Source organism: Mchenga conophoros, linkage group LG17, assembly GCF_057382185.1.
Source record: "Mchenga conophoros isolate Kocher_MC1m ecotype Shallow Benthic linkage group LG17, M_conophoros_male_GT1.1, whole genome shotgun sequence".
In the NCBI taxonomy this organism is placed as follows: domain Eukaryota; kingdom Metazoa; phylum Chordata; class Actinopteri; order Cichliformes; family Cichlidae; genus Mchenga; species Mchenga conophoros.
This window is the reverse complement of record NC_140542.1, coordinates 13,481,460-13,508,013: the sequence shown is the minus strand read 5'-3', so window position 1 is coordinate 13,508,013 and position 26,554 is coordinate 13,481,460. Positions and strand designations below refer to the sequence as shown.

General features: G+C 41.2%; 2 protein-coding genes across 5 annotated transcripts in view; one reads left to right on the top strand and one right to left on the bottom strand.

Annotated features, from left to right (window-relative positions):
• phactr1 (phosphatase and actin regulator 1) overlaps positions 1-17,176 on the top strand; it is a 47,028-nt gene extending 29,852 nt beyond the window's left edge. For 2 of the 3 annotated variants that reach the window (XM_085252165.1, XM_085252163.1), the window contains exons 3-13: positions 2,941-3,021; positions 3,591-3,716; positions 3,802-3,999; positions 4,079-4,340; positions 9,066-9,259; positions 9,492-9,648; positions 11,567-11,622; positions 11,724-11,785; positions 13,808-13,948; positions 14,025-14,101; positions 15,784-17,176. In XM_085252165.1, the coding sequence (XP_085108291.1) occupies positions 2,941-3,021; positions 3,591-3,716; positions 3,802-3,999; positions 4,079-4,340; positions 9,066-9,259; positions 9,492-9,648; positions 11,567-11,622; positions 11,724-11,785; positions 13,808-13,948; positions 14,025-14,101; positions 15,784-15,799 (1,370 nt within the window). In that variant the 3' untranslated portion in view covers positions 15,800-17,176. The remainder of the gene's footprint in view (positions 1-2,940; positions 3,022-3,590; positions 3,717-3,801; positions 4,000-4,078; positions 4,341-9,065; positions 9,260-9,491; positions 9,649-11,566; positions 11,623-11,723; positions 11,786-13,807; positions 13,949-14,024; positions 14,102-15,783) is intronic. The other variant, XM_085252164.1, reaches the window with a different exon arrangement.
• Positions 16,755-25,954, bottom strand: tbc1d7 (TBC1 domain family, member 7). 2 transcript variants are annotated; one of them, XM_085252168.1, is made up of 8 exons: positions 25,888-25,954; positions 25,330-25,449; positions 23,453-23,533; positions 22,870-23,060; positions 21,619-21,756; positions 19,401-19,546; positions 18,448-18,577; positions 16,755-17,554 (listed from the first exon to the last, which is right to left on the bottom strand). In XM_085252168.1, exons 1-8 carry the CDS (start codon positions 25,901-25,903, stop codon positions 17,468-17,470), a joined length of 909 nt encoding a protein of 302 aa, XP_085108294.1. In that variant the 5' UTR covers positions 25,904-25,954; the 3' UTR covers positions 16,755-17,467. The 2 variants fall into 2 exon arrangements, with proteins under 2 accessions (XP_085108294.1, XP_085108293.1); XM_085252167.1 differs by lacking the exon at positions 25,888-25,954 and having other exon boundaries at positions 25,330-25,881.
• Positions 25,955-26,554: the final 600 nt, after the last annotated feature.

Sequence of the window (26,554 nt, the reverse complement as noted above, 5' to 3'; positions counted from 1 at the left end):
ATAATGCGAATGCAAAGGTTTGTAGCTGGATTGGAATCCTGGACATTTCCATTAGACCATGAATGCAGCATCTTTATTTAGCTCTAAAATCCAAGTGAAGAATAATTAATTTTCAAATTGATGCCATAGGTGCATCCACTAAAACTCTGGAGTTTGAAGTTCAGTGACCTTGACCTCAAGTCAGAGGTCAAGTTTATTGAAAATCTTGTGAATGTGATAACTCACGAAGGAAGTCACCTAGGATGTTCAAACTTATAGCTTTGACCTGTGACGTGGATGGGCTGACCTGTGTGACAGCCCATCCATGTCAAGAAAAGTGCAAAACTCCATTTGCTGTTAGATCCTCATTAGTGGCATCGCTGTCAGTCATTAATGAGGCTGCTCTCTCACATGTGTATCCACTCAATAGAGGATCCTGCTGCTTTCTGATTCTGCAGGTATGTAATAAACTCAGAAGAAAGACTTCTGCTAACAGCTGGAAGCAAGAAGGTAAACGTCACCTCCCACTTGTTTAGTCAAATTCGTGAGCTGTTACAGGCTCCGTCTTCATCATAAAGACTTTTCTACAGATAAAGAATAGTCAGCACAGCGGAAACATAGTAACTGATTTGTATTCTTTCAGTTTTGGTGCCCTTGTATATTTGGGATCTAGCCTCATAAATCAGAATGACTGAATTTGTGCTTTTTCTCAGGTGGTGTGATGAAATGCATAAATGCAATAAACATTGGGATCAGCCAAACTGCTATTCCAGACATCAGTGTATTCGTGTTCTTACACAATGAACTTATACTTGACTTTTTTTAAATGCTGTTGCTGAAAGCTGTTAATTCCACTGCTGTTCAGAGATGCCAACACAGCAGCTGTGGAAGAATTGATCATTAATGTTGGCCGTAGCAACAAGTGAGCTTCAAATGGAGTTCGCCAGCCGACGTGTTGTCTCTTTAACAGTGAATTAACACTTCATTCAAAGCAGTGAGCAAATTTGAAAGTAGTTTCATATGTCTGGCTCGGGGCTACAATATTCAGCGAGTACTAAGCTGTGAAGCGAAGGAAAGTGTTGGATTTGGATGCCGAAATAGCCGCTGTTGTTGTTGTTTCTCAGCTGGCTGAATCATTTTACATCCTGCTCTCACTGAGCGACGCAAACACGCAGCAGAGGGGTGAAGAGAGGCTTCCTGCAGCCAAGCTGTTCCCCCAGCTGTCATAGCAGTTACACTTTTTTTTTACCCTGCTGAAAACCTTCCTGCCTTCTCTGCACCCAGATAATGAACAGTATACGTTTTATAGCATGTGTACGTGCGCACAGGTGCTACACGTTGCGTGTACCGTGTGCTTTTGCTGCACCCTGCTGTCATGCAGTCAAGGTGCATTGGATTATCCAGATTTTCGTGCTTCAAGTAAAAATATAGCTGTGGGGTTGAATAGGGTTTACTGTAGGAAACACAGACAGTTATGACTACAATACATTGACACTGGGGCAACATATACGGAACCAGTTTTACATTGTATCCCTGGGCACTTTTTCTCCACTTTCTTTAGCTGAATCTATGAAACATATCAAAGATCACACAAAGTTTGACAGACATAAAATAGTATTATTGCATCAACAAGGTGATTCTCAAAGAAACATTGGAATGGAGAGCATTTGTTTTACAACAGCTTCATTTTCAGCATGACAGCGAACCCAAACACACTGCCAATCCAGTAAAAGCATACCTGTATGGAACTGTCAGTCATGGATTGGCCTCCCCACAGCCTGGACTCAAACAACGTGGGAACAGAAACGGAACAGAAGGGGGGGCAACATCCAAAGAAGAGCTTTGAATGTCCTTTAAAAAGCCTGAAGAACTATTTTTGAAGACTTCTCGAGGCTTTTTCCCATAAAGACAACATTAGACCAGCGCCTCTGTACCCTTAACAATGAGTGTTGACACCTCAGTGTATACATAAATAAAGATGTGGTTTGACGACCATTAGAATTGTTTTGGGGGGGTTTTCATGGTTAGCTGAATAGGCAGAGACCACGCTCGCTAACTTCTAATGAAAACCCAGTGATTTTGTGATATACAGCCTGAAATATGACAGAAACCACTCAGAAAAGAGCTTCACGGGTTACTCCTAGAAGAGAAGTCACTAGAAAGCTGCCCTAAGAGAGTTCAGCTCTTGTTGAAGAATAAAGGTGGTTTTACCAAATACTGACATTCAAGGTCGTTACAATTTTACAAACTCAGTTTTTGCCTTAAATACTGTATTTTCATGTGTGTTTGTGCGCGTTTTAATAAATTGTTGCTTCTCTTTTCCACGGGGTAGTTCAAGACTTTTGCTCCATAAAGGCTATATAAGACAAAATGCATCAGTTAGACAATAATCCTGCATTACTATGTGTGTGGGTGATGTGTAGATATCAGTTTACCAAACTGAGCTGTTAGAAAGCAACACAGAAAAACGCATTACAAACGCCATTAAATGACTTCATTAGATATAGTGTATGTCAGGGTTTAAAAAAAAAAAAAAAAGACTTGTAGTATTGTAATATTGCTTTTATTAACTCCCCCACCCTAACACTTTACTGATATTGTCTCAAACCCTACCAATCAAAATGGCATTGGAAAAGATACGTTTTCACAGCTCATGCTGGATATGCTAGAAAATGAAAAAGTGTTATTTACGGGAAATGTTTAGGAGTGAGGAGGCGAGTAGGCATCTCTGTCAGAGGATCAGTGAACTGGTAGTGTTATGTTTGTGCGCACAGCTCAGAGGGTCAGTCACATGATATTTCCTTGGCACACAGCAGCAGTGCTGGAAGCAGCAGCAAGTCCAAAGAAACAGCTGCTGCAGCTGACTCGTTCCTCGATCCTGATAACTCTGTTAGCATCCAGCGCAGCAGCTTTCTTCCTGTTCAAGTCGTTTATGACGTCTCCTCCTCTGTGCTCCCTCAGTGTTGGAGAGGAAGATGTCCACTCGCCAGAGCAGAGAGGAGCTCATCAAGAAGGGACTCCTAAAGGAGGTCTATGAGAAAGGTGAGGCTCCACACAGCGAAGGTGAGAAAGAAAGTGGCCAGTGTTGTAGTATTAGTTGTTCTCTTTGTTTGCGGCCTGATTTTGATTTTAGATTCAAATTCAAATGTAAAGTAAGATTTTTCCGGTTGCAGCTTCTCAGTTGTGATTCATGCCTTTTCTCTTGCACTTTGATTGGTTTGAGTCTCTCACATTGTTCTGTCATCAGTGGGGTGGTGCTGTTTAAGTGCTGCAGCGCACCAAAGACTCACGCAAGCTTGTGCACAGTTGTAACTCATTTTTTAAGTGTCAGTAAATCCAGTGACAAGTTTACTTACAGCACACCAGTCAGCTTTATCATGACAAGACTGAGCTTAGGAATATGTGTGCCTGTCTGATCCTTACCACCATTCCCTCACATCCAGCTGCTCTACCTGGGTGTTTCTCCCTATCTATCTTTGAAAACTACACTGTTACGTGATTCATATTTTCTCTAAGCAAAATTTGAAAAAAATGCTACATAAGGAGATCCTTTGCTCTGTTTTTTCATTTTTTACCTACTTTTGAACACCAATGTGCATCTTTCTGTGCAGATGGTGCATCTCTGACCATCCGGGAGGAGGTGAAGATAGAGAATGGTCGTTCCTCGGTGCTTGGCTCCAGCCTGTCGGAGTCTGAAGGTAGTGAGCTGATGGAGGGAGCAGCAGGAGCAGCTGTAGGTAGGCAGCACAGCCTCAGAACCACTGAAACCTCTTTAGGTATTTGATTCACAGTGGTCTCTGACTCCTTTGTTGTTTCCCCCAGGCTCCCTGGAGTTTCAAATGCCTAGTGATGCTCAACAGGACCACACCCAGAAATCCAGTCAGGCTCCGCCCACAAAGAAGTCTATCGTATATCAGGCTGATGGTGCTGAATCAACCCTCTGCAGACCTCCAACGCTACACAAACAACCTCCCGCTCTGCCACCCAAGCCTTTCAACAGGCTACCCAATCACATTACAGGTGAGTGTGTCTCCATGCGTGCTCACAACCGCATTAGTGCGCGTGTGCCTAATCCTCCCACGTCCACCTCCTCGTGCAGACGGCGCCCCCGTGAAGTTGCCATGCATGTCGGCTAAGTTGTCTCCTCCTCTACCTCCGAAGAAGCTCATGATCTCCGTACCTGCAGGGAGCATGGAGCCCTCTTCTATCGCCTTCCAGAAGTGCCCCGCCCCTCCCAGCCATGCTCCAATGGGTGCACACTCACTGCAGTACGGGACCCTGCCTGTTCCTCTCCACCCGCCCAGCCGAATCATAGAGGAGCTGAACAAAACCCTGGCCCTCACCATGCAGAGGTTTGAGAGGTGAGGATCACACCGCAGAGGCCAGAAAGTCAAGAAAATATCAGCGAAAAGTCAAAAGGCTCATTAAATTGATCGTTTAGAACGAGCCTGTAACATAAAGAAGCTGGGACAATCATATTTTGGACTAAACAAAAATTTACAAAAATGATTAAAAAAAATATTGTTTGATTATATAGTAGTTTTACAAAACTGAGAAAGACCAATTGATTAATCAACCAGTCCCCTCTGTACTAAATCCAGCCCTGGGCAACTTTGCTAAGCACCAACCCCCGTGCCACAAAAAGTAGGGAAGAGTGTCGGCCCCCTTATTCCCAAAGCAGATGGCTCTGTATGTTGACTTGGCACCAAGTTGAAAGCTCGGATGCTACTCTGTTCTGAACATGGACAGCTGTCATTCCTTATATACTTCTTTAAAGTCCGCTGCCCAGGCACACAGGTAGTGTGTTGTAATGTAAAAACAGACAGGCAAGCTGATGTCCACACGGACCCTCGCTCACTGTCTGATGAAGAAATTTACATCACAGGGATCCAAGCAGATCCAACTGACCCAGAAGCCAGATGACCTCCCATTTATCCAGGCTAGGTTGTGATACTCTGAGACGTGTAAGGTGAATGTTTTAAGAGCTCCTACAGTGACTATGATGATCTTTTGCTATAGAATCACGATCTGAGTTGGAATCCTTCACACCAACTCACAAAAGTCATCCACGGAAAGCACAACGCCATTTTAAGATTCACAAATGTGTAATTTATAGGGAAATATTCCTATTTTTTTGACAGTTGTCTAGGAAGAATATGGCTGCGCAGCACATACACAACCATAGGTGGTGTGTTTTTTGTTTTTTTTAGTAAGGCAGAGCTATCCGTTTTACAAAAACAAATTGAAACATCTGTTTGGCTTTCAAGGGTCTTTCTGGATTTGGATGGAGTGTCTGACTCCAGAATAGTGTGTATGATCTGCTCCCACCTGAATGGGCATTTTAAGGATTCACATTCAGAAAAGATTAGATTGAGTTCTGGTCTTTCCATAGTTGCCTGTAGTCCACAGTGAAAAATTGTTTTTCTTCAAAGTAGGTGTAGCTCTTTACATGACGGAGTTTCTACACAGCTGGGTCGGTGCTATGATTTTACTTTATTTAATTCATAAGGTTAGTTAGTAGAGTTTCCAACCGTCCTGTAAAAAACGGAATCGTCCCGTATTCAGAGAAAATATTACGCGTTTCGTATTGAGCTGAAAAGGAACACAGTTTGTCCCGTACTTCAGCTAGGATGAAAAAGACACAAAGCTGGAGTTATCCTGCGCCTTTACGCTATCAGCTGACTCTTCTTCTCTCATTCAATCCTGAAACTGATCAATGATCAGCTGACGCAAGTCCCGTCTCTCCTTTGTTTATCGCCCACTTTGCGCCAGAAAGAGGAAACCAGCGGATGTCGCGCTAAACAGCAGCGCGTTTAAGCTTGATCAGCTGTTGTTAGAATGTATTTAATATTAATTTCTAGTATCAGCTGATTTTTGCTGGAGCCACAGCTGTAAAGCTGCTGGTCATGATATGGTTTGGTTATGTGATGAGAGGGAAACCAGGAGATGTCCTTACTGAATCATCAGAGCTGAACAGGTGATGGAGAAACAGGTTTACCTTTTAGGTGACATGAATGAGTTGAAGGGAAGCTATGAACTGTTTCTGAGAGACAAATAACACCAGGATCCTTTTTCTACATAGCTGACAGCTGGTAACTGTGCAGGGGCGGGTCTAGCAAAGTTTTGCCAGGGGGGCCAGGTAGGACATTAACAGGGAGAGGGGGGCACAAAGACATACTTTTCTTTCTTATTCTCATTTAAAATGTCTCGCTTTTAAAAAATAATTATCTGAATCTTACAACCAAAGTTTTTATCTGATGTACAACGTATAGAAATCATACACATACCAACAAGACAGTGAACATCACTGTCACAACAGCGTTTGTTTTCATTCAAAGGCTTTATGGCTTTTCTTATAATACCTGGTGGGCCGGTCTGTAGTCAAAATGCCCGGGCCGATTTTTTTGTCCCAGTCCAGCCCTGGGCACGACACGCAGTGAATTAATCTGAGAGGGTGCATTAAAAAATAAATGGCCGGGCCAGCGGTGCACATCGCAAATTAGCTCGCATAGACACATTAGTTGTACCACTTCTTAATGACGGCATCTTAGCTAACAACCCCGACTACCAGATTCAACTTGTAATTGGCTAAAAATCACTTAGCCTACTGGTGAGAGGGACGTTGCTAGCTGTCAGTTTTTTCAAGCGATGTTGAAATTTGAGCTCTCCGCTCAGCGCAGCAACTGTTAATATAGATCGTTATTCAATTTATTGCTAATGCAATTATATGGCACATTGACTTCTGAGGAAACTTTAGATGGCACTCGTCATCAAAAAGGTTGCCTACCCCTGGTCTAGAGGAATACATACAAAACAATAGAGAGGCACACATTGGAGAGCAAAGTGCTTGGAGGTAGTGCAAAGAAAAGACTTGTCTTTGCACTGTCTGTTTAAGTATCACTATTTAGTCTGTCTATTCACAGTCTGAATTAGAGTCGGTGTGTGAGTGGACTGAGTGATGAGGGTTACTCAGACCATGGCTCAGATCGGTGAGGTGGGTGGGCAGGGGTGGGGTGTCGGGGGAGAATGTTTTTTAACAGGTGCCTCAGGTCAAACAGGTGTGTGACCTGATTGACCTGAGGCACTGACCAGAGGGCAACTGGTCAAACAGGTGGTGAGCAGGGTCCACGGGGTCACCTGTGATCCCATCTAGGGCTGAACGATTATGGAAAATAATCTAATTGCGATTTTTTGCCCCAATATTGCGATTGCGATGCGATATGCGATTATTTTTTAAGGTCTTTGTCTTCTGTATTATTAAACAAAGACAAGCAATACATCATATAGTATGGCCAATACTATATTACATTAATTTTAAACTGTTCTTTCCTGGAAGACAGACCTCTGTTATGATGACATGAGGTGATGCATGAATTGATGACTGACATTTTTATTTAACTTCTTCAATCACAACAGTATATTTGAACATACACAATAGTTTATTTTTAGCTTACAAACATCTGAGCATAAAGTGCTGACAAGGAACCCTGGTGTAAACATTAAAATGAAAGTCAGTACAATGTGCAGATTGCAGAAATATACATAAACAAAATCAGTGGCTTTACCACACTCAGTTTTTCGACATCTGTGAACTACTAGACAGTCATTAAATTAAAAAATAATATTAAATAAATAAAACTAATAAATAAAAAATACACACATCTTACTGATCTCTGCAGTCAGTAACATTACACATAAAGTGCAAACATAATAGCAATTGTATAAACACACACACAAACACGCCTTTAAAGTTTAAAGGCGTGAAATTGGACGGTCTAGCCTTCTGATTAGCGTCACCGCTGTCTCGGTGGAGTTTAATAAACTCGGCCGTCTGCTTCTTGCTATCTAAAATATAACCAGACACTGGTGTAAATTCTCGACTGTCTCATACTTCTGTTTAATAAGTTTTCTGTTTGACGTTTAGTCAGCTGTGTGAAAACCAAGGAGGAACCCACCCGGGGGATTAATAAAGTTTTATTTTATCTAATCTAATAACTTTAATCTCAGCCAAACCGATTTACTCACGAACAAACAAAACACTGAAAAAAGCCCAACAATAACATTTTTAGGTTGTCTAAGTGACTTATATATTACGTTTAACCCGAGCAGCGAAACTCCGCGGTGATCTGTCTGTAATCGGTCTACAAATGCGGCCTCAGGAGGATGCAGCCCATGAATTGTATAATATAATCGCAGCCTTTGCGGTTAGAAAATTGCACTTGATCATGTCGCGATATTATCGCAAATGCGATATATCGTTCAGCCCTAATCCCATCCCAAGAGACCATCACCCAATCTTCCAGGGGCAGGAGGGAAGGATCGGACGATGGGGGAGCGACAGGGCAGCCAATAATGTTTTTGGGCAGTGTTAATTAACCTCTGCGCAGCCTTTCTGTTCTCAGTAGTGGCTCCTGCGTTCCAAAAATCCAGAGCGCGCCCTCCACTCAGGAGTGGAGGAAGACCAGCATCAGCCTCAGGTTATTCTTTCTCAGATTCCACCCATTCTCCTTTTATAATAAGAGGGGAGTGGACCGGTCTGTGCTTCCTGAAGCCCATTAGGAGTTCTTTTGTTTTAAGGATGTTCAGCTTCAGGTTCTTTTCTGAGCACCAGTGGACAGGTTTTCTACCTCCACCCTGTACGCCGTCTCATCTATATCAGAGATGAGCCCAACCATCGTGCAGGTTCCAATAGGGGATCTGAAGGTGGTCCAGTTTGGGGATGAAGATGTCTGTCATTATGGTGTTGAATGCTGAGCTGTAGTGCATCTTTGCGTAGCTCTTCCTGTTCTCCAGATGGCTCAGCGCTCTGTGAAGGGTGATGGTGATGACATCCTATGTGGATTTGCTCTGTAAGCAAACTGGTGGGGGTCAAAGCAGGGGGTAGCAGTCTCTGATGTGCTGAGACACTATCTGCTCTAAGTACTTCAGGACTACAGAGGGCTACAGGTCTGTAGTCATTGAGGCTGTCTATGCCATAATGGTAGAGGCCTTCAGACATAACCATAACCCTCACTTCACACAGCAGTGAACGTGTATGTGTGAATATGTTTGTGTGACACGTTTACCATTTCATTCTGAAACTGCAGCTCCATGATGCACGCCGTTCCCACGGTGATGATCGAGTGCGACGATGACAAAGAGAACCTCCCTAACGAGGCAGACTACGAGGACCTGCCGGGCATGTACAAGGATGAGGAAGAGGAGGAAGAGGAAGACGAGGAGGAAGATGAGGAGGAGGAGGAAGACGAAGAAGAGGATGAGGATGATACACTGTTTACAAGTAAGCATCTTTTTGTCTTTATTAAAATTTGGCTTACACCCACCATGGTCTTCAAGGTTACATTGAAACCCTGAAAAACAATAAAGAGGACAGAGACGTGTACATTAATGAGAATTACAAAAATATTTACTGCAGAAGAAGATCTATACTGTGTGCCTCTTACTGGGAGGCTGCGACAGCCTCAATCTGCTTAACTTTGATACGATTTCCTCTGCCAATATGTTCAATAAAGGCACACTGGCCATGAAGGTCTTACGAAAAGACTCTCTGGCCATCAAGCTGAGCAACCGTCCATCCAAAAGAGAGCTGGAGGAGAAGAACATCCTGCCACTGCATTCAGACCAGGAGCGGCTCGAATCCCGGCAACAGACGGCCACCAAACTGACGAGGTGAGCTTCCGACTTAAGAGCACACATGCTGATGTGGCACCGAGCCACTCGGAGGAGCGGTACACACGCCCACATCGCTCATCACATGCACATCGAGTCACCTGCAAAGTGTTTCAACCCATGCGAGCTGTGATAGAGGCGACCTGGCTGCTGCAAGGAGCAGATGATAGAAGAAGGGATGACGCAAAGCAGAGATGGAAAGATTAAAGCAGGGGGTGTAAAACGAAATAAAACGGAAAAAAGAGAATAGTGTCGTGACTGTAAAGGTGAGTGCAGGCTACATTAGATGTGTACAGACACAAAATGTTGTCAAAATCATCACACAACATTTGAATCATTCTTACTGTACCAAGTGGCAACTTAAGCCAGTGCAGAAATGCTAAAGGCTACAGTTCCATGAATGGCCACTTGAGGTCACATCTAGTCCTATTTTAAAGTGCCAAACTTTTAATGAGGTTTCTAATAAAAATGCCCACTGCTCAAGAGTTGTCCATCATATCACATCACACGTGACACAACCACCGTTTTTTGGGAAATGCGAGTATTCCCTGAGTCGTTAGTAGTGCTTCCTGTTTCTTCCGGTTGCAAAAACCTGTGAGAAAACTGAGTGATTACTTTGGTAGCTAGGAAATATCCAGGGTTGCCTGTAGTTCTTCTTGTTTTTTACCCTGTCCTGTACAACAGCTTTAGCTAGCAGAATCAGGTTGTGCCAAACACTTTGCTTTGCCAAGAGGAGCCCTGTAAATTTTTTAGAACGCTTTAGCTTGTCGCTGAAAACAATCCTATTTTACCAGTTTTCATTTCCAGTGTGTGTTTTCTCAGCTCCACTGCGGCTCAAAGAGCAGCTTGTCAGTCTTTATAGACAAGTCCGTCACTTCCATTCAAACTATGACTGCAGCAATATGCTGGTGACCAAAGTAATCATAAAGAGGCTTTTACCAGCCGGCTGGAGACTACACATTTTCCTCTAACGACAGGTGGTGGCCAGGAGCTCACTGATTGGTCTGTATGTCTGTGTTAGAAGTCATTTTCTCAGTGACTGACATCAACCTTCACAAACCAGTTGGGAACAAGCATTTTTCCTTCACGACCAGAGGTTGCCTCGCTAGCAAAACTAACCATGTTTACAGCCCGTGTAGCTAATTTCAGTCGCAAAAAATAGTTCATCTTGGTTATATTTCTATCGCAATCCATGCTGTTGCAAAATTCTACTCTAATATTGTTTGATATCATAGTGGCAAGTCCACATTTTATATACAGAAATGTATGAAATGTACTAAAATTTATCTAAAATCTAAAGCACACACACAGTACTTAGCTACATCATTACTGCAGTAAATATCCATCTTCTATAACCACTCGCTGTAATATATGGCCGGGGGCATTACCCTACATATTCATTGTGCTCTTTGGTCCCACTTAATAGGTTTTTATAATATTAGGACAACTTGTAGTGTGCAACTGCTTGTATTACTTAATGAACTCCACATCTTAACATTAGTTGGTATTGTTTTGTTAGCTGGCTCTGGAGGAATCATCTTTATCTTTATCTTCCTCTGGCTGATGTTTTGAGCCTCTGCACTGTCCACCTCTTTTTTTTTTTTTTTTTTTCTTTTTTTTTTTTGGAGGGTTTTTGGCAACTTTTCTGCTTCTTATCCTCCTGTTCTCAGTCACTATCTGTCATCCTGCTATTCCAGTGCCTCTGAGTCAGTACCTACTCAATAAATTCACAAAATACTGCTTCATAAGAAAAAAAAAAGACTTCCCGTGCACAGCCAGCTTTTCTGTCCACAAGAGTAAAATCTCTTTTTGCATATGTCGAGAGCAATAAGCATGATCTGAAAGCTTGCACGAATAAACATTAAAATCATATAAAAATAGCTTTCCTAAAATAGATGCTTTCCTTCCCTTTATTCAGACGGTTGAGTCAAAGGCCGACAGCAGAGGAGCTAGAACAGAGGAACATTCTGAAACGTAAGTCACTTTGCATAACATGAAGGAAAAAGAGAAAAAAAAACTACAGATAAAACTGATTTGTGTGTGAGTGTGTGTGCTTTCTGTGCGGTTTCCTGCAGCTCGAAATGATCTGGAGGAGCAGGAGGAGAAGAGGGAGATCAAGAGGCATCTGTCGAGAAAGGTAAAGGCAAAGAAGATGTGGACAGCGTGTCTTTGATCAATCAGTGCTGAGATGGTTCATAACCCCAACTAGAAATATGAACATGGTTGCCTTGGAGACTAACCTACCGCTCTTCAGACTGCACCCCTTTGAGAAGTAGTTTTTGTGTGTGTCTTAGATCATCTCCATCGCAGTCACATGTTACTGAATAATAAAGAACACCTGACACAGTAAACGTCAAATTAGAGTATATCTGATGATCCACCATACAGCAACAGTCATTCTGATTATCGAGCACATAAATCTGTGTGTTTGTTTTAGTGTGACCGCCATGGACTGAAGTTCTGGTCTGTTGGTGTGTGCTGATATGATGTGTTTGCTTTTCTCCAAACATCTCTACTTCCATTGTTCCACAAGTTCTTTTAAAGAGAGGAGAGGTTTTCTCCCAGCAATCCTTCCAAACAAGCCATACTCGTTCAGGCTTTTTCTTCTGACATACATTTTAGCATTATCATGCTAATTGAGGCCTGTAGAGTCTGAGATGTAGCTCCTGGGTTTTTTTACAATGTATCTAAGTATTTCACCGTCTGAGCTGGGGGTGAATTTGAAAGTTATTAGCTGATGCTAACAATCAGCTGTGTATCCTTTTAAAAACAGCCTACAGTCATTCACTCACTACGTGGTTGTACACCACTCTGTGTTTAATCATTTAATCATCTTTGTCATGTCTTCCTCTCCTGACCACAACCTGCTGTGGCAGATGGCCACTCCTTCCCTTAGCCTGTTTCTGCTGGAGATTTCTTCCTCTTAAAAGGGAGTTTTTCCTTCCCACTGTAGCCAAGGCACTTGCTTACAGGGGGCTGCATGATTGTTGAGGTTTTCTGTTTTCTTTGTATTATTGTAGGGTCTTTCCTCGACAATGTAAAGCACCTTGAGGCAACATTTGTTGTGATTTGGTGAATATAAATAAAATTGAACTGAGTTGTAGTTTTCAACAAGTCTCACACATCTTCTGAGCAATCCCAGGTCATTCTTCTTTGGTGAATCTCTCAAGCTCCTCCAGATTTGTTGGTCTTCAGTTCACCACACAGATTTTCAATGAGATTCAAGTCAGGGCTTTGTGCAGGCCAGTCAGTAATTTTCATTTCAGTCTTCTGGAGGTAGATCTTCACAGGAGTGACATGTATTTTGGGTTGTTGTGTTGGAAAACAAAGCACTGGTGCAGATCCAGTTTTGCTGCTGTTTGAGGTTTTCTTTGAAAATCTTCATATATCCTTCTTTCCTCATGATTCCTTGACTAGACTCCCAGTTCCAGACGCACTGAAGTATCAACAGTTCCTCACTTGGCTAAGTTGGTCACTTGTTGGCAGTTGTTCTGAGGATCAGGCAGATCTCTCACTAGTTTTCTTTCCAGAGTCTTTAAAGTCGTTCACTTCCTACCTCTGCCAGGCTTGCTATGTGCTCTGTGGCTTTGAATTTCAATAAATTTCTCACTCCAGTTCTTGACACTGTGATAACATTGTATGTCTATCTGCTCCTTAGTAACCATAGACATTTTTTTCTCATGTAAACTGATTTCGTTTGATGCATGATGCTTTCCCAAGTTACAGCTCAAACTCTGGCTGAAGTTTTTATACTGTGTGTAAATTGGACAGCAACCCGCAGTTTTAATGATTTTATGTGTTTTAAGAATTATAAAGGTAAAGCACATCAAAAAATTGAAATCTGTAAGTTGGGGCTAATCATTTTGTCCTTGTCTGTACACACCTGAAAGTCCAGACCAGCAAACTACAAAAACTTCTGCGTTTGTAGACATCCTTACACTTACTGATAATTAATCGGGTGCACCTGATTAGCAGCACCTGGCTGCCACTTACCCTCCTGGTTCGTAAGAATGTAAGGATGTAAGGTCTGGTATTAAAAAAAGGGGAAGTTTTTTATAAAATTGTACAAAACTGTACAAAAGACAAAGTTAACTGTACTGAGGAGCACAAGTTACTTAATGCTGATTGGACAGTACCCATCTGTTCATCCACCTTTCAGCTCAGCCAGAGACCCACAGTCGAGGAGCTGAGAGAGGCGAAGATCCTCATCCGCTTCAGTGACTACGTGGAGGTCGCCGAGGCTCAGGACTACGACAGGAGAGCAGACAAGCCGTGGACTCGGCTAACAGCTACAGATAAGGTTCATTTCTCACAAAGACTGGATTCAAGTAATCTGTACTAGTGTGCTTTATCTAAGTGTGTGTTTCTTTGTTCAGGCTGCCATTAGAAAGGAACTAAATGAGTTTAAAAGCACAGAGATGGAGGTGCATGAGTCGAGCCGTCATTTGACCAGGTATGGAAAAGTTGCACAGAACAGCTAATGAGCTGCCTTACGAAACTGCAAAGCACTCTTTGTTTTGCTTTTTTGTTAAATGAGGTGTGTTGGGGAAGGTGCCAAAGTAAAGGTCATGGTGGAGTTCTGCTATGGACAGCAGTAGTTTTAAGAAGTGTGATTACACTTTTATAGCTGCCTCAGCCTTTATCAGCTAAAGCCTCACGTTGTCAGCTGTAGCTGTACCATGCTGCGCTGCCTCCAGATTGTTAAGCCCATAATTATGAGCAGCCAAGTGTGAAATCTTCAAATTACTTTCCTAGTTGTTGTTTTGTTTTTGTTTTTTTTGACGCAAATGCAATATCTCCTACTTTGCAAGTAAACCAGCAGAGGTGTTAACATACTGGTAGAATCATGCTGAAGTCAGAGGTGCTAAAATCTGGTGTTGCCATTAAAAATATAGGCTGACTGGAAGTGAATGTTTTCCTTTCAGGGTATCCTGTCAAATATTTGCTCAGTGAAAAATTCTAATTCGTCATTTGGGTTTTTTGGCTTCTTCTTTTGTCTCCCCTACTCTCAGTTTTCGAGAGCAATGGCAGAAAAGAGGGGGAGCTGTGCTCTTACACACTGTGAGATCTGCTATGATGTGTGGTTTGGAGATGGTGGCGCTGACAAAAAAGACAGGAGGCTGAGTTGGAGGTGTCAGAGTTAAATATGTTGAGGTTTTCTTTGGGAGTGGCCAGACTGGACAGGATTAGAAGCGAGCATATCAGAGGGAAAGCTCAAGCTGAGTTTCTTGGAGACAAAATTGGAGGCAAGGCTTCCCATGGGGCCATGCTTGAAAAAGTTGACAGGGGCCTTCACCATGTTGGCCTTTTTTGTTGCTGGTTTGGCCTGGAGTCTTGCCAAGATGCTAGCTTCTTACAAATTTGAAGAATAACTCCCTAGAACAGGGGAAACTGTACAAACTCTTGGTTTTGGAGTAAAAAGCCATTCCAGCCTTTCCATCAGGGTAGGTGTAGACTTGTCCAACGTTCTTGATGGGCGGACTGGCAGGGATGGAAGGTGCCACCTCATCCTCACTGTCATCTGACCCAGCGCTGCTGGTGGACTCCTCGCTGCAGCTGTCATAGCCATCAAACATCCTGAATGAGTCTTGTCGCTTACAATCTGAACCCGGGGTACGATCAGCCAAATCCCTTGAGTCTTCCTTCGGCCATTTATATAAATTCTTTTTTAGTTATCTGCACCTAGGGGTAGAACCTAGCTTTGAATTTTAGTCTACCTAGCAGGATTACCTAGCAGGATATCGACAAATTACTCTGCAGCTGAGATGGTTTTGACATCTTTATAGGAGGGATAGTGGATACGTTGGACAAAGGACGTTGAAGATTGAACTTCCAGGCTCATGAATGAAGTAGTTTAAATAACTTTAAATGGTTGGTGCCAGACAGGCTGCTACGAGTAGTTCAGATTTTCAGGGATTTTCCTGCACAATCATCTCTGTAGTTTACACAGAATGGTCTGAGAAAGCGAAAATATCCAGTGAGCAGCAGTGCTCTGGAAGAAAAGGCCTCGTTGATGCTGGAGGTCAGATGAGGATGTTCTGACTGCTTTGTCTCCTTTTAGATAATTTCATTGTGTCAGAATAAAGAACATTTCTTCAAACATGCTCATTTTCTCTTCCTGGTTTCTTCCTACAGGTTTCACAGGCCGTAAGTCGGCTCAGAGACCTCAGCCATGTTTTTAAAATCCCTTAAAGTCTCAAGTGTTCCGACTGCTACAGATTTCCAACATCAACTTCGAACTGGCTTCATCACACAAGTTTGAGCCATTACAGGAAACGGGAGAAAAACACTGAGATGGACGGATCAATGACTGTCTCCCCTCTGTGGAGATTTTGGTGACTTCTTGATATTCAAAAGCTTTTAATTGTATTTTTTTTATGATGAAGAGGTGGTGATATCTTTACTTTGCAGCACTTCTTTTTTCTTTTTTTTTTTAAACAAGGCTCCTGGAGGTCCAACACAGAATCTGTGCCAATTTTACAGGATGGGGACGGTAAAAGATGAAACACAGGGTCTTTATTTCACTCTCACTGTTTTCATGCCTGTACCATATTTTCATCGGGCAGAATTTTTCCTTTGAGTATGCTTGTGTTAGCTTGATTTTACTCCACGTATGACATCTCAGTAATCATTTCTCTTTGCCAGAGGCATGAAAACATTCCACAAGTGTGTACTATTGCAGGCAGCTGAAGCTTAAGCCAAATTGCCCTAAAATTCTAATCAAAGTCCAAGAGTGCTCTCTACAACAAAAGGAAATTCCTGTCTCCAAACACTTTCACATCAATCCGCTGAGCAATAATGTCAGATTCTCTCTTTTACATCAATCTAGTTGTGGGCTGCGTTCGAGTGTTCAAACACTTTTCAAACTTCAGATTCCCATTTTAAACCAAAGCAACTTGACCTGTTGTGAAAGCCGTCACCTTGAATGGAGAATTCTGGAGTGACGAGTATCAAGAGTTCAGTAACCCACTGTGTCACTGTGCCTACAGGCGTGTTTACAGGGATTTCAAAGTTGCCAAATAACCTTGTTTATTTGATACAGAATATTATCTGTAGACACAGTAAAATGTTACTGAGCTCTCTGCTGAATTACAAGAAGGACTGTGTTTGCATTTCACCTTTTATTGTCTGACATGAGCCTTTTTGGTACGAAACGTGTCAATCCTGCCACCTTACGATTTGCCTTTTTTTTCCTCTCCCTTTTTAATGGTTTACACTTAAGATTGGGTCCATGAATTGGAGGTTTTTACCATGTTATTGGTGAGAACAAGCTGCGTGGGTTATGATTGTGTATCTGAGTGTGTGCGTATGCAAGAGTCAGTAATATTACTGTCACTTGTACGCGTTTAAAAAATGTTTTGAGAAAACTCTTCTCAGAATTCTAAGAGGATGTACATAAATTAAAAGGATTTTCAAATGTTCTTTTGTAAAGCAGAAAGACCTGCATGTGGGTATTAATTTATTGTGAGTCTTCTATGATGTATGCAGTTTCTTAAAGAAAGAAACTTATTAAAAAAATAATAAGTTACAGCCTCGTCTGGTTTTTTTCCCCCAACCCACCACCAACTCAAGTCTCTTTCACCAGAATGGTTTGCCAGAGTCGCAGGGGAAACCTGGAAAATCAACAGTATGAAAAGGGTCCCCATGGTTTATCAAAAGCAGCCATGATGAGTTTTCAGTTCAGTTCAGTTACGCAGAGACAAAGCCCCGTGGACGGCGAGTGCCGCAGTGTCTTAGTGAAGCATTGCGAGTCCAGGTGGATTTCAGGAAAGAAGATTACTTCTGGTTCCAGATATTTTCCTTGTCTGGCTCCGTGTTGCTATATAGCATGGATCAGGGTGCCGGAGTACTTATGCCACAAATCAATGGCTTTAGTGACAATGGCATCTGTGTTCTCCTGCGGTATCTGGAAGAGAGATTGAAGGGAAATATCATACAAAGCACATGCTAGGAGAGAATATGTGTCTGGATTTGAAAAGCTACAACGTAGGGGTCCAACTGTACATCTATCTGTCCTGTTAGGTCAAGGACGTCCAGTTCACCATGAGACTCGTTCAGTTGAATACACCCAGTGACCCAAACAAGTGCTATCAGTTTAGTCTTACATCTACATTCTGACACTGCAGCAGGTGTTTTGGCAGTGCACCAGTTGATGTCTCTCACCTATCTGAACTACAGCACAAGGAAAAAGATTTATTAAAAAAAATGTGTTCACTCATTCTATACATTCTAAGTGTCATTCAGTCACAACCAGAACCTGCAACGTCTGCTTGAATGGGTCGAATCAGAGCACCCGACTGGTAAGAGTCCGATCATCTCCATTGACTCCAGTGGACAGTTTGCTTGTTTGTTTGTTTTGTTTTACAGAAATAATGGATCACAGAGCTGGAAGTTAGCAACACACACTTGCAGAACTGCATATTTATGAAGTAAGATATTTAAAAAAAACTAAATTGTATTAGTGCACATCAATCAAACTCACTTGTGTATTTAAAACATGTTGGTTAATTATCCAAAAATGAATTTGCAGATTTTGGGCATGTTAATTGAGGCCAAATTAGGCTAGCACAATATTAACTAGGAACAACTAATCGCCTGTACATTCTTTTTATCTTAATGTTATTTCATCCAAAATTATATCATCAGAAAAAAGCCTACAAATCCTGCCAACTGTAACTGCTGTATCTGCATCTGATTTACTGTACTAACTCAAAAACCAAGGCTGGAGTGTTTATTGTTTATCAGAATCCAGGTATTGTTGGACCCATACTGTGAGACACAGTTGTCTCTTATACTTACATTGCACAAGAATTTGACCATGCCCTCTGGCCGGTTGATGCCCATCAAAATAATTTTGTAGCTGAGCAGGATCTCCAGGGCCACAAATACCAGGATCTTACACGAGCCACTGATCACCTTGTCCCACACCCTAAAGACAAGGGAAGACCACAATCAGACCAATAAAAGAGCCAACATACTACCCAGCACGTCCTAGAGCACACTTAAAGTTAAAGTTTGATAAACATAAATTTAATACAATTACTAGAATTTTTTTTTAATACTTCACATGCTTTAAAAAGACTGGCTGTCACTTCACATTTACTAATTAAGGCTGTAGGATATTCCCAAGGTGAGCCAAGAGCTATGGAATTTGTTCGATGTGTTTCATTATTCTCTGGGTCTGTAAATAAATTGTATATAAATAAGAAAGTACCTCCAAAATCTGTATAATCTGTCCTCAACACAAAAATCCATTTTATGCTGGAAGTAAATTTTCGGCTACACTCCACAAACCCTTGAGAATGTGGAAACCATGAATTGGCCTTCAGGTGACCTCTATGACACAGTAACAGAGCGCTTTGACAAACAGTTAAGACAATCCGGACAAAGTGCAGCTTTCATGCACCTTTATGCTGACAATTTTTGCTTATTCATTAACACTGAAATCGACAAACTCAACAGTTCCTGTAGATGGACTTTTGGGTAGAGTCAGCTGTTGCTACACGGCTTGTTGAGCCATGCCATTCTTTGTAAATTGTGACTTTGGTTGATGAAGAAAAGATGGCTGGCAGCCTTCTGAGTAAGACACAATGTGGAACCCTATATAAAAGTTTTCTGCCATGCTGCCATGACTCCATGCTAAAGAAATGCAAGAATGCCCTTTAGCTTATGAGAATGCAGCTACCCTTGTTTTGTTGGCTCAATCCAAAGATGGTGAAATGAGCAGCTTCTGGAGTGAACAGTTAACTGACCTTTGCAGACTGGATTCAGGCAAGCAGCCAGCAAAGCAGCATCTGAACCAGAGGTTGTAGGGTAGCTGATGCAGGGCTCCGCTGTTCTTCAGATGGTTTAGCAGTCGAGGTTCCTCCTGACTCAGATAATGCTCCAGGCTCTTTGGCTACCCCAGGAGGAAAATAACAAAGTCTTTATTTTAAGATCTTTGTGATTCAGATTGTTGGATCATGAGAACTTTACCATTATGCATTATACAGATTGTACAAATTGAAGTTACACCAAGATACACTCTCACTCAGTGTCTCAGCGTTCTGTCAAAAATACATCAAAATATGTAGATTCACAAATTTATAAACATATAAGCAGTGTTGGGAAGGTGTATGTATTCCACTACAGATTACATGATTACAGAATACATGCCCCAAAATGTATTTTGTAACGTATTCCATTACGTTACTCAATGAGAGTAATATATTCTGAATACTTTGGATTACTTAATATATTATCATGCTTTTTACAACTACATGAATGTACTATTGCTGTGTGATTTATTACTATTACTGAAGGTTACTCGCCATACCAATAACAACTAGATGTTTAAATCTTAATATAAATGAGTAACAGTAGGTGGACATTAGGTAAGGCTGCACTTTTTGCAGCGATCTCGTATAGAAAACTAATCGCGCGGATATAAAACAGGTCCACAGCTCCGAACCGTAGTAAAGGGACCTCTGGCTAATACGTCGGGTTCGTGTCGGGCTCGTAGCCGAAAACTAGCTTTACTTTGTTGTCTAGGCCAACTTTGCTATTGAGAGACAGAGAGAGGCGAGTCTACAGTCGACTCTTAATAGCTTACTTACAACTGGGCTACACTGCCCATGAGGCTACATTCTTTAGGCCTATGCCTGCAACACTCTGTCTATTGCCTTCATATTGAATAATTTTTTGAACAATAATTTTTAACAATATTTCATCACGTCATTATGTGGGCTGCAAGTAGACGTGAGCCGCGAGATTGAGACACAGGCATTAGAGCCTCTTAATGGGTGTTTTGTTTGAGTTTCCACCAGCGTGGAATTACCAAAAATAGAGAGGATATAGCCCAACATATGAAACAGGAAAAGACCACCGTGTAATCCCTTTATTTCAACTGTATTCTGAATATCACCTTTTTAAACGGTAACTGTAACGGAATACAGTTACTCATATTTTGTATTTTAAATACGTAAAGGCGTTACATGTATTCTGTTACTCCCCAACACTGCATGTAAGTACAGCTGTCACTGTTTTAAAATCCTCAACTGTGTGAAACGGAGCACACGTGCATGGGCCTCAGCTCTACTTTGACAGTTCGCCTTAAATAGAAAGTAAGCAGCCTTTAAAAAAACTCATTAGACTCAGCAGAACAGCTGTCTGTATGCACACAGCTGCGAGGGTTATTTATAACAACATTATCAGTGCAGCATTATCTCCAACATTATTAAACTTCACAAAGATGAGCAGTCTTTTATTCACACTGCTCATTAAAAACTGACGTACAGGAAAAGAAATTACATAAACACACTTTCATCACCTAGTTCTCATCATTTGTCCTCAATTCTTACTGCAATTTATCCTTTCTGTGACCAAAACTATCCAGAAAATGATTTCGTTTAATTGAAGAATGTTTTCTAACCATTGTCTTTTTTCTGGTCAACATCTGAGGCCATCCTATGAAGCAGGATTAGGGATTTAGATTTATTGTATCACCTGCATTGTGCATTAAAGCTCTTCATATTTTTCCAATTTAAACTATGTTTTGTAAAATATGCTGCTGTGCTGACAGCACACCTGGCCATATGTTACCAAGACTGTCCCTTTACTTTGAATGGGCTCACTTAGATAGCTAACGCCTGGGTTACTTCATTTGACTACTGAACACCTTCATGTAACCATTTAATGAGGCTTATGTTGTTATAGTTTTTGCTTTGTCGTTTTTCAACAATCTTCTTGTGGTGTGTCTGTGAGCGACGCAGTGTCTGCATATGTACCTTTATCACAAAACGTATCTAAAAAAGCTGCACTAGTATTCCCGTTCTTTTAGTTAATCTATTAACAATGTCAAACAGTTTGACAGGCTTATAGTATTTTTGCACCAAAAAGGTGCTTCACAAAGAGCTAGTAGCTGGAAACTTGGCATACCTCGGGATGGTGTACAGTGTGTGAAATGATGAAAACTAAACATTAAACACTTACAAGGTGAGGTACTGAGTCTCCAAACTTTGTATGGTACTGGTTGACAAAACACTTGACGAGCCAGTAGCAGTCAACAGGATCATCTACAATCTCTTCCATGGCTCGGCTGATGGAGAGGAAGTCTTCATTCTCTTCATCCTGGTGAAGAAGAAAAAAACAAAAGAAAACATATCAACAACACAGACCCAGAGAAAAACACTTAAAATAAAATCTGTACTTTTTATGTGGTCATTGTTTCTTAACGATCAAACAGCTATACAACAACACTTTCATTGAATAGAACAGAATCTTTATTGTCACTGTTACAAGAACAATGAAACAGTTTGGCATCTCTCCGTTGGCAGCATGTAGATTTACATTCAGTTTGTTTAAGGACAGGAGAAGAAGATAAAAATAGGCATAGGTTTTAGGGGTATCTACTCAGGGAATGTGTGTGACACACAATGTGTGTAATACTATTGACAATGCCTTGGTTAGTATCATTATTTTCAATCTCACATGTCTGAATTTACAGCTATTTTTTCATTGACATACTGTATTAACACAACCGATCTAAAAATCACACACAAAAAGCTCCCCATAAAAACCTAGTAGGAAAAAGTTACCAGAGGGGATAAATTCAGTTTTAGAATTTAGATTCAATGTTAACTGTAGCTAAGTTCAAATTGTTAATGCTAGCTTATTTTAATCAACAGCATTGTCATAAGCAAAACTAGGGTGGCAAAAGATTATTTTAGGGTGGCACATACCACACCATGCCACCCCTGTAGATTGGCCCTGTTCACTGCAAAACCAAGACGCCACGTGTTAACATCTCCCCACACACCCAAAAAAAAAAAAAAAAAAAAAAAACAGTTAAATAAACCATCTGTGATACCTGTGACTGTTCTTGGGCAGTTGTTTTAGTCACTATCCAGACTTTTGTTTCTGTAGTTTGATATCATCACATTTTTTTATTTTCCAATTTTTAGATGTTATAAGCATGACATTATAATTTCAATTGCTTATTTTGTCTTGTGAATTCTTGCTTGATGTACTTTTTGTTGCTATGATCTTTTGTTTGATCTTGAACGCTGCTGCTCAACCCACAAATGCATTTTCTTTACAAATGTGGCACCATTTAAGGGGAAACAAACAGGCTTTCGAACAGTGTGAGAATTATTTCTTCACTGTTACAAGAAAGAAATATGTGACAAAACACAAATTTACATCCTTTTCGCTTATTATGGACTGATATACTTTATTTTTTACCGGGGGTGAAGTCTCAGAGCATCGCGGGAGGGTCTGGCTCTCCAGTTGGAACATCCGCAAGTAAACATGGGTGGAGGGTGTGGAGGAGTTGATGTATCTCATCACTTCCAGAGCTTCCAGGATATCCTGATACTGCTCCTTCCTGTAGCCCCCAACCAGAGCATGAGAGTCACTGTGTGGAGGTAGGATGCCTGCAGGCACAGATGACTTCTAGTTAAGAAATGTATACATACACATTTAACAAAACTGAGTTAATTTTAAAAAAGGAGTGCAGTGTTCAGTTGTGTTGGACAGATTAACCTATTTAGCATAAATAAGTTCCAAACAAGAGAAATAGAAGTAAACGAAACATGTGTTTACATGCAGCTCTTAGCCTTGCATATGGCTGCATATGTCTATACTGCAAATCACAATTACTGAAAATGAATATTTTAAATATAGTTTTTAAAAAAAATCTTTAAAGACTAGTGCAGTACAATAGCTAAGTGATTCTCTCCTGTATTTTTTGTTTCTACCCATCTAGTCAAATCTGCACAACTGAAGAGGGTGACAGGGTGAACACCTGATCGCATGTGATTCTTACCCAGCAGTACCTTCCACACATGAATCCTGTACATGGAAGGAAGGGGGAACCTCTGACTGAAGGTGCTTAGCTTTTCTAAATCTGTAAGAGAGCAAAACTCTTCAGGTATGAAGTTTAAAAAAAGGGAAATTGAAAAAAATATATATAAAAATACATTTATTTATTTTTTTGGTCTGGCTTTTTCCAGACCAAATATGTGTGCATGTGTGTGTGTGTTCCGTGTTCAGCCAAGAGAAAGTGTCCCTTCAGTCAGTTAGGCAAAAGTCAGCAATCTTAGGTCGACACAGGTGGTCTTGAATGAGGGGGGAGGCAGTCACAACACAGTCTTGTTATCTAAGGGAGAATTTTTTTATTTCCATCAGCTTTTGCCTTGAGCATCCAGCTGGCGCCAGGGGGTGCCGCATGAGATAAAGAGGGTAGTTGTTTTGGTTAGCGGAACAAACAGCTTCCAATTTTACAACCAGCCTTGTGGGATTTTGAACAGCTGTAGCCGCTTCTTGTTCTTCAATAAGCCAGGCCCGAGCCAGCTCCAATCAGCCAGAACTCTGCTATTGTGGTTCCAAATTGGTAGATGTCGTTCAATGTCCTCCATCGAGAGCGTCGTCAGACACATGATGCAACCAACCATCGAGTACCCGGCAGCAAACGTCTCCACAGGACAATTGGGCTCTCCCAGGCCCAGGAGTTGTCAGTTTCGTTAAGGGACTAAATCCATAATTCTTCTTTAGGTTTTTAGAGAACAAGTCTGGGAGACTCTCTTAGGGTTAGAGAATAAGCGAGACTATACAAAAGACACGAGAAGCCAAGCTGGAAAGATAAGGGAGAGGGAGAAGGAGAAAGATGTACTCCATTTTACAGTGTATGACTCAGGAAAACAATCCTGCTCAATTATTCATTCAAGTTTGAGATCTGTGGCAGTAAAAGAGGAAAATGTTAACACTGGAATGTTTTTCCTCCTTGGAAACCTGCAACATGACCAAGAAGGTGCCCTTCATTTAAACGTTCCTCAGTTGTTAGTAAGGGACCCAAAGTGTGCGAAGAACATATATCTCAAGCCATTACACACCATCAACCACCATCAACAACCAACCACCAGCCTGAGCCACTGACACATGGCAAGATGCATGCTTTCATGTTATGTGCACCATATTTTAACCATTCATCCGTCTACCATTTGAATGCTGCAGCAGAAATCAAGACTTATCAGATCAGACAATGTTTTCTACTGTTCAATTCCAATCAGCCCATGACGATTAGAGTCTCCGTTTTCTGTTATCAATTGACAGGAGTGGCACCTTCTGCTGCTGAAGCCAATCTGCTCCTAAGTTTTACATGCCGTGCATTCATATTGGCACTTCTGCATAACTAGTTCCAATGGGTGGTTCTTTAAGCTACTGTTGCCTCCCTATCAGCTCAAGCAGCCTGGCAATCCTCCTCTGACTTCTGCCATCAACAAGGCATTTTCACCAAGAGAACTGCTGCACAGTGCATATTTTCTCTGCAAACCCCTGAGTGGCCTGTGCCACTCCGATGATGACAAATCAGATGATGCAAACAACCATGCCGCATTCAAAAATCACTTAAACCACCTTTCTTCATTTTGCAAGACTCAGTTTGAACTTCGGCAGGTAATCTTGATTATGTTTACATGCCTAAATGCATTCAGTTGCTATCACGTGATTGGCTTATGAGATATTTGCGGTAATGAGTAGCTGAACAGGTGTCTTTAATAAAGTGTTCGTAAGATTATATTATAGCATAGCATTGGCTTACAGGTATATTGTTATTGTCATGGTAGTGCGGACGCTTAGCTAGCAAGAGACTTTACACTTATGCTACGCTTATGCTAGCACGAGCGATAATTTTCCGTTACCCACCCAGAGGATTGTCTTTGAGTAGTATCTCCAGGGACTTCTTCTCCTCCACTCCTCTGAAACCCACTTTCTCGTAGTATGCAGAGCGAAAATTTCTCTGTGGGTCGTCAGCCATGGTGCCGCCTGGACAGTTAAACATGTGCATTTCAAACTAAAGAAAAGCAAACTTTAAGTATTAGCCTGTTTTAGCCTGCATGGACATAAGACAAAGTTTCTCGTCCAGACGTGCAGCTTGGGGGAAAACAGAAAAATGTTTTTAATTTGGCTGACTAAAAAAGTTAATTACGACTCCCTGCAGTTTGCTGGAACACAAAGACTCCTGCCTTGACGTTTCAAAGCGTCTCGGGCTCCCGCGACCCTCAGACAGCTGCCCCACAGCTGTTTGCTACATAACGTCAGCAAACAAGCTAGTGTTAGCTTAGGAACAGATAACCAGCTAAAAGCATAACTACTCTAAAGTAAAAATTCTCTGAGAGACTACTAAAAAGTATTAAAGTGGCCATCACAACCAGTGATAAGAACAATTTAAACAGATAAAAAATCTACAGATAAATTGACAACCTCCTCCGGATGCCATACAATGTTGTTATGAAAACCCTTCCGGGTGATACTATCAAAATAAATTCCGTAGCAACGTTCCAAATATGAAAAATATTTTTATTTTGAAAATATAGATTACCATGCTACGCCTCATATACGATTGCACTTTCAACTCTGCTTGCCTTGCATTTCTTGATCTTTATCTTGCAGGTTATTTATACTACATTATTTATAAACAAATAACTAATAAAGAAAAATCAACAAGCTTCTTTCTTTAAGGGAAAGGTGTGTCACAGCTTTCATAACCCACTTAGAATACTATTTAGATTTAGATTGCTACTTTTTAGACTTCCTATATTCATTTTATTTTATTGAACTTTTCTGAGACATTTTTGCCTTTTCGAGCTATTTTGTTTTGTCAGATTCTATCATACTATTCTACTTTATGCATCTACCATGTTATTGCCTGTGTTAACTGTTTTGGGTGCCCTAACACCAGTTTTATTTCTTTCAAATCAAACCTTAATCTGAAAAATGCATTTGATTACTTGTGATAATGCCAAGGCTGAAGCAATAAAATACAAATATCTATAATTTTTAATCTTTCATTTAGCATTTTATATAGATGAAATTACCACAGCACAAATGTATTGTGCTGCGAATTGAAAATCAAACAAAAACCAAATAA